The following is a 10730-nucleotide window of genomic DNA, read 5'->3' on the forward strand; positions in this document are numbered from 1 at the left end:
TTTTTTTAAAAAAAAAAGGGATGAATTGGTATATGACAGTCTCTATTCCACTCCATTCCCTCATTTTTATATTCCACCAATTTGGTATGCGTGTTGATTTTGGCAGAATTGATTCTGTAAAATTGATTCTGGCCAAAATTGATTTTAAGCTGAAGTGGTTTATGTTTGGATATATTCATGAAAAAGTGAGTTGAACAAAAAATTTGAGTGTAAAAATCAATTCTAGAATCAGAAGCTATGATTTCTAGCTTCAAGTAGAATCAATTCTGGAGGCAGAATCAATTCTACTTTTGAGAAACCAAACAAGTCAGAATCAATTCTACACGTCCAGAATCAATTCTGGATGCTCCAGAATTGAAACCAAACATACACATAGAATATCATTCCGTTATTTGTATTTTTATTTTTTAAAAAAAATGAAAATGAAGCGGTATATGATGGTCTCTATTCCACTGCATTCCCTCATTGTTTTTTTTAAATAAAAAATAAAAAATGGAATGAAGTGTATATATGAGATGGAATGAAATATTTTTAAATAATAATCACCAAATCATCCATTTATATATACTTTTATAAGAAACCACTAGCTTGTGAATTTTTATTTTTTTAAAAATCGAAGTTTTTTTTACTCAAAATAAATTAGTCCACCAAAATTAACACCAGAAAAAATCAAAACTGTGGCTTTTAACAGAAACCTACTCCAATGCTCACTACTCACTAGACCAACCAAGTGGGATAGCTTGTGAAATCTGATGTGTTAATTTCGATCACATTTTCTTCATGTGCTCTTAAACGTTTTGACGTCTTTTTCCTTTAACAAATGTTTCAACACACCAGCGTTTTACATCTTTTTTCTCTTTTTCATATCTATTATACAACCACAATATTATTATTATTATTATTATTATTATTATTATTATTATTATTATTATTATTATTTTCATTTTTTTCATTCACCTCCGCCCACACCATTCAATTTCATTTAATTCTTTTTTTTTTGGTGATAAAATTCATTTAATTCTATTCACTCGTTTTTTGAAATATCCATTCCATAGTATATGGCAATCATAAATCCATACCCACTACTCTGTTGCTTGCATTCACTTCTTTTTTGTTTGTTTTTGTTTTTATTTGGTCAAAACTTCTTTTTTGTTTTTAAATTTGGCACGTTGGTTATACTCGATCATTGAGATACAGTTGATTTGTTGATACAAAATACTGTTGAGATTGATATTAAATAGACAAAATGCATTCAAAAGTTTTGAGCTTTATTACATATTTGTAATAGATAGATCATTTTTAAGTTTTTTAGATAACAAATATGTTTTTTAAGTTATTAACTTGTTCACCGTTATTCTTTCAGATATCTTTCGTTATAAAAATTTGTTGTACCATTACCCTTTCAGTTGTCTTGTTGCAATGTGGTTGTTAACGTCGACTTCCATCATGGTGAATGTTTTTTATGAAAAAGTCTTGAAATTGAATATTAGGCCTAACTCAACCTTACAAAACCGGCTTGTAAGGTGATGATTGCCTCTAGTATATAAACACTTAGTCAGGCCATCTCTCAACCGATGTGGGACTCTTAACACACCCCCTCACGCCCAGCACTATTGGGCTTGGTGCGTGGATATAAATGGTAGGTGGCCCGATAACGAAAACCTGATAACAGGTGGTCCAACGGATCGTAGAGAGGCTCTGATACCATCTTGAAATTGAGTATTAGGCCTAACTCAACCTTACAAAACCGGCTTGTAAGGTGAGGATTGCCTCTAGTATATAAACACTTAGTCAGGCCATCTCAACCGATGTGGGACTCTTAACAAAAAGATACATATGTTGGAGGAGTTTAACTAAAATCGTAACGGTACATCAACTTATAAACTTAAAACATCTTACAAACGTGAAACTTAAAGAACATTTGAATGCATTTAACCTAAATTTACTAAGTACTCCCTCTATCCCAAATCTTTAGTCCTTTTAGCTTTTTAGATTTGTCCCAAAACTTTGGTCCTTTTAAGAAATCAAGACAGAATTAATGATATTTTACCATTTATACCATTATAAAAATTAAAGCATTCATTACATTGATTTTCTCTTTCTTAATAATGTAAGAGTAAAAATAACTTAACTTATCAATTTTTATTATTTCTTAATCTACGTGCAAAATTCTAAAAAGACTAAAGTTTTGGGACGGATGAAGTATAATTTTTTAACTAAAACTATTTCCAATAAGCTAATTAAAAAAATCATGGTCCACTCTTTTGCATTTAAAAAGATGTGAGTACTACATCTTTAGACATCAAAATCTACAAACCATAGCCATGGGAGCCAAAGGTCCTTCCCTTTTCTTTCTTTTATCTCTGGCTACCCTTTTGGCTGTTGTCACCGCAGGAACCACTCCATCACAAAATGTGCATCCAAGTCACTATGCTTCAACATTCAATAGGACCCTTTTTCCAAAAGATTTTCTATTTGGAATTGGTTCTTCAGCTTACCAGGTTCATATCATTGTTTTTGAAGTGAATTATTTCTACTTTGTCTTACATTTTCTTTCTAATTAACACCATCATATTTGCTACATGAGTTTTTCAACTCTTTGTTAACAATTTAAATCAACACAAATTTAGAAACTAATTGCTAAAAATGTTTTTAGAAAGTAAAAAGACCCCAACTTTCTTACATTATTTTGTAAAAAATTTGGTAAGCCATTATTATTAATGATTTAATGATAATATTAGTTAATTATTTTACAACTGAGTTCACATTTTATTAAGAGTTCCACATTAGTTAAATGAAGCTTCGACATGCATTTTATGAGTAAAGACAGTATTAACTTTATAAATCGATTTTGTAAGATATATATTGAATGAAATCTAACATAAATTTTAATATTATATCAAAATTTATCTAAGACTATTGGATCACGTGCTACTTTATTGCGAGCTCAATTATTGTGATTTGATAGATTTGATCGTCTGATCATGGTTAGACATATTAGATTGAAAGAAGATTTGATCAAACCACATAACTATTTTAAATTTAAACCGTCTGATTATAATTAAATGGTAAAATATATTCTGAATACATGACTGACTGCATGTAATTTTAACTGTATGCAATTTAAATCTCAATCATTGCCACTTAAAACTCTTTTGTAGTTAGATGTTGGGGCTCTATTGCATCTGTCTTTTCATCAATTGTTGTTATTTGTCACAAATATGTGTTTCCTATTGGAGAAAGGGTAAGCATAAAACATTTATCACATTTTTGTTGTTTTGTTAAATATTTATTAGGTAGAAGGAGCTTCAAATATAGATGGGAGAGGACCAAGTATATGGGACACTTTCACTAAAAAACATCCAGGTTACCATATTTATTAGTATTTTTTTTTCTATCTATTTATCCATTTTTTGAATTCATTTTAAAAGAATTAAATTTCACCTCTCTCTATCTTTGATTGAACAGATAAGATTTGGGACCATAGCAGTGGTAATATTGGATCAGATTTTTATCATCGATACAAGGTACAGTTGCTGAAAATTTTCAATTATTATTTTCTTATTCTATTCAGAAAAATATATTATTTCTCCTTTTGTTAAAAATATTCACTTTTGTGCCCGTAAACTTAGCTCAATTGATTGGGATATCGTATATATTATGCAAGAGTTAGGGTTCGAATTCCGAACACTCTACTTTTTCATTTTTAAGGTTGAATTTCTGGTCACTAAGCTACTATACAAAAAATGTCACATTTAAAGTAAAAAAATTGTTCTACTAATTAAAATTACCACGTTTATAATTAAAATATATTAATAATTAAATTCATTAATTAATAATAGTCGGAGATCAAGCTCAAAGTCAGATTAAATGACTCAAATATCTACTATTAATGATTTATCATCTATATATTCTAAATCCATGTGAAATAGTTAAATTCAATGATTAATATTACTGTAGTACTACGTACGAAGGAAGTAATAAATACTAGTACATAAGTACATTGAAGTAGAGAAGAATTTTAAATATCAACTTCAATTATTTTGCAGAGTGACATAAAGGTGGTAAAAAAAACAACTTCTTAATAATTAAGTCTACAAATTGGAATATTTGTTTATAAAAAAAATACAGAATTTTAAACATCAACTTGAAATATTTTGCAGAGTGACATAAAGGTGGTAAAACAAATTGGGTTGGACTCGTATAGATTCTCTATCTCATGGTCAAGAATATTCCCAAGTAAGAATTGACTCACTATTCTCAATTTCACGTTAATTCGTACCCAAGAAAATAAAATGAAATTGTCCATAACGAATTTCATTTTTTTATTTATTATAAAAAATTCTTGAATAATAATTATTTTGGCAAATATGTTTTATGTAATTTTGAGTGTGCAATGATTTCATATGCAGAGGGCAAAGGTGCAGTCAATCCCTTGGGAGTTAAGTTCTATAACAATCTCATTGATGAGATCCTAGCAAATGGTAAAAAATTAATACAGATATATACATTTTATTCAATAAATTTAAAAAATTAATTTTTTGCTAATTTAGTTTATCCATTTTTCATTAAGTAATTAATTATTTCTCCAACTCTGCCTTGTGAACTCATTTTTTGACATGTATTATGGCAGGCTTAATACCCTTTGTAACTCTGTTTCATTGGGATCTTCCACAAAGTCTTGAAGATGAATATATGGGATTTCTAAGTCACAAAGTAGTGTAAGCAACAATCTATTGTCAAATCGTCCTATAAGTGTAGCTCAATTGGTAACTACCTGAGATATTATTGGAGTGGTCGGGGTTCGAACCCCGGATTTCACACTTCTCCACATTTAAATGTGTGAGATGTGTGAAAGTCTAGCAACTAGGCTACTTGACAAAAAAAAAATCTATTTCCAAATTACACATTAATTTGGGATGAATAAAGTAATTATAATATATTATCAGTATAAAATTGTTTTCACCGTAAATTAAACACAATTAATTATATGTGTTTCTTTTAATGATTAAATGATTAATTGTCAGTAAAAAAATAATCTGACAATTAATTGATGATATAAAAAATCTTTACACAGAAGTAACTACTATATATTAACATATACTTAATTTAATGGAGAAAACAGTAAGGATTTTGAAGACTATGCCAACTTTTGCTTCAAGACATTTGGTGATAGGGTTAAACATTGGGCAACACTTAATGAACCTTTTTCATTCACCATAAATGGATACATGGGTGGCACATTTGCACCTGGTAGATGTTCTAAATGGGTAGGAAATTGTGAAGCTGGTGATTCAATAAGAGAGACTTACATTGTTGCTCACAACTTGATACTTGCTCATGGTGCTGCAGTTCGAGTCTACAAGAGGAAATATCAGGTAGAACTCGTGCATTTAACTTTTAAAACATTAAATTTTATATATTTATTAAATTTAAAATTTTTTATTTAGATATTTTTATATATATTTCTTTGAGACATATATTAGCATGACCATTTTTATTATTGAAATGTAAATGGATCTCATCATTTTAAAAATATGATTGTTAAGGGTCCCATAATAAATACTCAATGTGATAGCCATGATTCTCGGCAAGATTGCAAAGTTTAACCAAATGAAAAAGGACTATACTCTTTTGAATTTAATTCTATTTATGGCTTTAAATCATAAAAGAGGTCCACACTTTTTGAATGGTGGTGGGTCCCGCATGTAGTTAATACTCCCTCGGTTCATAATATAAGAGAGGTTTTACTTTTAGATTCATTGAGAATCTATGTATCTAGCGTATAATATGGACTAGATACGTTAGATTTTCAATGAATCTAAATAGTAATGTCTCTTTTATATTAAGGACCGGAGGGAGTAGTATTACAGACAATTATGGTAAATTACCATTAATGTTCTTTTGAAAATAGAGATAATAAAGGGGCTCAAACTTTAATGGTATCTGTAATAAAAGAAAAAAGTTCAAAGGTATTTGCGCATAAGTCCTAGTTTAATTAGGAAAACATGTCGAAATTATTAAGTCAGATATTATGATTTGAATTTCGAATTATTAAGTCAGATATTATGATTGGAATTTGAATTCCGACTCTTTCACTTATGCTTGTGTAAGTTTCTTATGGCTTTGTCAATTCGTGCATCTACCAAAAAATAAAATGTTGAGAGGTATGTTCTCTGTCGATAGTTCGATTGATGATTTAAGCGACAATATTTTGAGAAGGAAGGTTAATGTTCAATCTTAAGAACTACAACATACTTATTATTATTATTTTCAGTTTTTTATAAGAGTTAATTGAATTTTTAGATTCATTGAATAATTAATATATCTAATCTATAATACTCTCTCCGGTCATAAATATTAGCAAAAAAAGTTGTTTACACGGTGTTTAAGAAATTTAGTAAGTGTAATTAATTTTCTTGATTTAATACAAAACATGAGTTAAATTTACTATATTACTCTTTTTGAAAAGTGTAAACGTGAAATAAATGCCTAAAAAAATAGAATTAAATAAGGGTATATTAGAAATAATAATATTAATTAGTTTAAAAGTAGTTAACTTTTACTTATAATAGTGACCAAAATTTGAAGTGTTTTTTTTCTTATAAATATGACCGAAATGAGTATACACTAAATAAATTAAATATTCAATAAATTTAAAAAATAAGTTTTTTTTTACGGTAAATTTAAAAAATAAGTTGTTTCATATAAAAATGACTAAAAAAGTACTTGCTAACATTTAGTCACATACTCCCTCCGGTCCTTTTTATAAGGAACACTTTGGAAATTTTATTTGGTCATTTTTATAAGAAACACTCTTTAGATTTATTCTTTCTTAAATGCACAATTTCATTTATACCCTTATTAAATGAAATCAAATACTTCATTCCAATGCACTAGCATTAATTAGAGAGATATATTCCACATGTTAGTCCAAGGTTACTTTTGGAATACAATATAAAACTCTAGAATTATTAATGAGAAAATTAGCTTCCTTGGTTCGTGTGTTTTTTTCAATGTGTTCCTTATAAAAAGGACCGGAGGGAGTATTTTTTTTATAACAGGTTTAGTCACATTTTTAATCAATCCTCATTTGCACTCTATTGACTATTGACCATAAATATGAAAAGTCAAAAGCAATTATTTTGGTTCTTAAAATGTACATTGAACTTGTAAACATGTATTCGGTAATTTTTTTCTTTCACCACCAATTTAATCTGGTTCGAGAGTCAATTCTACTATCAAGTAGTTTCAACCCCTCCTGGTCGTGGTCCTTCCTATCAAGTTTAGCGTTAATCACTACTGAATCAACTAACAATTGGTGTATTCGGTGACTTTTTTCTTTAGTAATATTATGAAGTAAATTGACAAGCGAAAGATACATTTGAAGATAAGTTAATTATTTAAAAACAAATTTGATAACTATAGTCTATAATTGTTCTGTTTATTTATTATACAAAATTGATAAATTTATGTTTGGTGTCATATATAGGCTCATCAAAAAGGACAAATTGGAGTGACCTTAGTGACTCACTTCTTTGAACCATATTCCAATAGTGATGCTGATCGCAAAGCTGCAAGTCGAGCTCTTGACTTCTTCTTTGGATGGTATGCATTCCATATCTTCGAACAAATTTAGAGGAAGCAATCTTCGAACAAATTTAAGCTTTGTTACATTATTAATTGAAATGTGATAAAAATTTATTAATTGAACATTATTAATTTTTCAGGTTTGCTCATCCAATTACATATGGTTACTATCCCGAAATTATGGTATCATTATTAGGTAATAGACTCCCCAAATTCACAAAGGAAGAATCTGAAATTATCAAAGGTTCCTATGATTTTCTTGGTGTAAATTATTACTCCACATATTATGCACAAAGCAACAAACCAGCATATGTCAACCAGACCTATTACACTGATATGCAAGCAACTGTCTCTCGTAAGTATATATTTATAGAAAATTTATAGAAAAATAAGCCATTATAAAATATTTTCTATTGCATTTTAATATTGAATTTTTCTTTTGATCACAGCATTGAGGAATGGTGTATCTATTGGTCCTTCGGTATGATTTTTTTCCTCCGCAATTTCTCTATTTTTTTTTTTGTTTATTTGATTTTGTTTGGTTCATAATGTAATACACCAATTTCATCGCATTATATAGAAGGTTTTAAACTGCAGTTACAATTTTAGTTAACATATAATCATTCTCAATATTATAGTAAATCATAAACAAATGCGACCTATGACACTACGATAGTTAAATTGTGACGCATTTGTGGATATCTTCAAATTTTATTTTTCAATCACAATTGCGGTTGTGAACTGCAATTTAAAATCATATTTTTATTTTGTATAGATATTATTAAAAGTGTAAATAAAATACTTAAAGTAATGAAGCAAAAATTTATGATTGTGCAGACTGATTTGAACTGGCTCTATGTCTATCCGAAAGGAATTCATGGTCTTGTGACCCACATAAGAGATGTGTACAAGAATCCACCGGTGTACATTACTGAAAATGGTAACTATATAGTTATTATTTATGTTTATATTTTTGTGACGAACTAAAGTTTGAATTCTTGTGAGTTTAGGAGGCATAGAATCAAGGGGTCGGATAAATCCTATACAATCAGTCGAATCAAATATTAGTTTTTACAATCGTCCAAAGGATCGAAGCCATGAAAATATCCTATTAGACAAAAATGTGTGCTAATTCCAGCGCTCTTCAAATAAAAAATTAGAGAGACAATTAGATTAAAAAATTTAGAGAGAATTGGTTTCATTCTCCATGGTTCTTTTTCCTTTTTCCACGATATATTGATGCAATAAGTAATTTCAAGTACTTTTTAAGACACTTGCTAGTTAAATGTTCAATTGAATAAATGTGATAAATAAAATTAATTTGTTTTCTGAATATATTTCAGGTATTGCTCAAAATAGGAATGACTCAATTCCAGTCAATGTAGCTCGCAAAGATGGCGTAAGGATTAGATACCATGATGGCCATCTCAAATACATCCTTCAAGGAATAAAGTATGAGTCAAACAATTTACTTTTACTTTGACAAAATAATACTCCCTCGAGTCGATCTTATATATAAGAAAACTTTTACTTTTTAGGTTGATTGAAAAATGGATGTATTTAAACTATAGTATAGATACATTCATTCTACAATGAATCTAAAAAGTAATTTGTTCTTTACTATGATAAGTATAATCAGAAGACTATAAACCCTTCTTTAAAACTTTGCACACATTATAAATATACACTAAATTTGCACGGTTAGCTATTTCAATTTTACTATTATATATACACTCTCCGGCTACTATGATAAGTAATATATTTTTAAAATAATTATTAAAATAATAATATATTTTATTTATAATATGGAAATATTCTCTAGAAAATTGTATATTCAATTTTCTAAACATTAAATATTTTACATTATTAAATATTAAATTTTCATATTTAAGTACAAGGACACATGTTAACATATTCATAACTCAAAAACTGATTTTTGCATGATATATTATTTTATAAAATATCTCAACAATTATTTACATGATTAAATTTCCTTTTTCCTTGCAGAGATGGTGCAAATGTAAAAGGATACTATGCTTGGTCATTTTCTGACAGTTATGAATGGGATGCAGGCTACACAGTAAGATTTGGAATCATATATGTGGATTTCAAGAACAATTTGAAAAGATATCCCAAGTATTCTGCTTTTTGGCTTCAAAAGTTCCTACTTAAGGGATAACTCAAAAATGTGTTGTTCATTTGGCATGCCTAAGATGTTTCTCTTTGTTGTTTTTCCAATGTCACTTTAGTATGTTGTTACTTGTATTCAAATACATTGAGATAATTGGTGACATCAAATAAGTTGTTCTTATTGGCATGTTGAAATGAGCAAGTCAACATAATAAAATAAGTTGTTCGAAAAATGTTTCTTAATTTTCTTGTTTTCATGTCTTTATATTATTTTATTTTGTTTACTATGATTATGAGTGAGTAGACCTCTTATTTTTGGAATTGGATATCAGGCGATGGACCGAAAGGGCGAAAGGTGAAGCTTGATATTGGCATATAAGATTTGATAACCATATGACTATAGTTGCACGTTTTTAGACGTTAATCTATGGACCGAAAGATGAAAGTTGACGTCAAACATATAAGATTAATTGGACAAGAGAGTCAAATTATGAAAATAGACTAAATTTTCTTGAGATGATATAGGGTAATCAATCTTAATGTGATTTGTCAGTGATTCCGCCATAAAAATAGAATGTTTTGTTAGTTCAAATTACATTTTTGCAAATCTGAAAGGAGACATTTGATACATTAGTTTATCTCATCTTTAAACCATTAATTCTCGTAACAAACAAGAATTGATGTTGTAGTTTATATCACTGTGACGAAACCACGATCCTATAATACTACTAAAAGAAATATATTATAGCATATTTTTTAAACAAAAATTGTTCCTACGAATTATTAATCTTTTAGCTAATCACCATAGTTAAAGAGATATGTACTCGATACAAAGTCCTTGAGAGATTGATGCTTTTCATTATGCTTATCATTTACAAACTATGTATTTGAGAGACATTTCAACTCAACATAATATGATGCATTTCTCACATTTTTTTACACTTCCACAACCAGGGCCGGCCCAAGCCCAAAGCAAGTGAAGTTAGGGCTTTAGGCCCCCAAAATTTGGG

At 28.6% G+C, this 10730-nt stretch overlaps 1 protein-coding gene across 1 annotated transcript; it reads left to right on the forward strand.

The window, feature by feature from the left end:
• The first annotated feature begins 2233 nt into the window (after positions 1 to 2233).
• Positions 2234 to 9953, forward strand: LOC123917522 (vicianin hydrolase-like). Its single transcript, XM_045969273.1, has 13 exons — positions 2234 to 2501; positions 3297 to 3366; positions 3469 to 3527; positions 4164 to 4239; positions 4413 to 4484; positions 4634 to 4721; positions 5126 to 5378; positions 7493 to 7608; positions 7731 to 7945; positions 8040 to 8071; positions 8428 to 8530; positions 8934 to 9042; positions 9598 to 9953. The coding sequence occupies exons 1-13, from the start codon at positions 2325 to 2327 to the stop codon at positions 9767 to 9769; spliced, it is 1542 nt and encodes a 513-aa protein (XP_045825229.1). The 5' UTR covers positions 2234 to 2324; the 3' UTR covers positions 9770 to 9953.
• Positions 9954 to 10730: the final 777 nt, after the last annotated feature.

This window comes from Trifolium pratense, linkage group LG3 (assembly GCF_020283565.1).
Source record: "Trifolium pratense cultivar HEN17-A07 linkage group LG3, ARS_RC_1.1, whole genome shotgun sequence".
Classification (NCBI taxonomy): Eukaryota; Viridiplantae; Streptophyta; class Magnoliopsida; order Fabales; family Fabaceae; genus Trifolium; species Trifolium pratense.

Excerpts from the sequence above, each read along its gene's own strand:
- LOC123917522 (XM_045969273.1), top strand. The coding sequence starts at position 2,325 with ATGGGAGCCAAAGGTCCTTCCCTTTTCTTTCTTTTATCTCTGGCTACC. Across the intron at positions 4,240-4,412 it reads ATGGTCAAGAATATTCCCAA|AGGGCAAAGGTGCAGTCAAT; the intron begins GTAAGAATTGAC and ends TTTCATATGCAG. Across the intron at positions 7,609-7,730 it reads CTTGACTTCTTCTTTGGATG|GTTTGCTCATCCAATTACAT; the intron begins GTATGCATTCCA and ends TTAATTTTTCAG.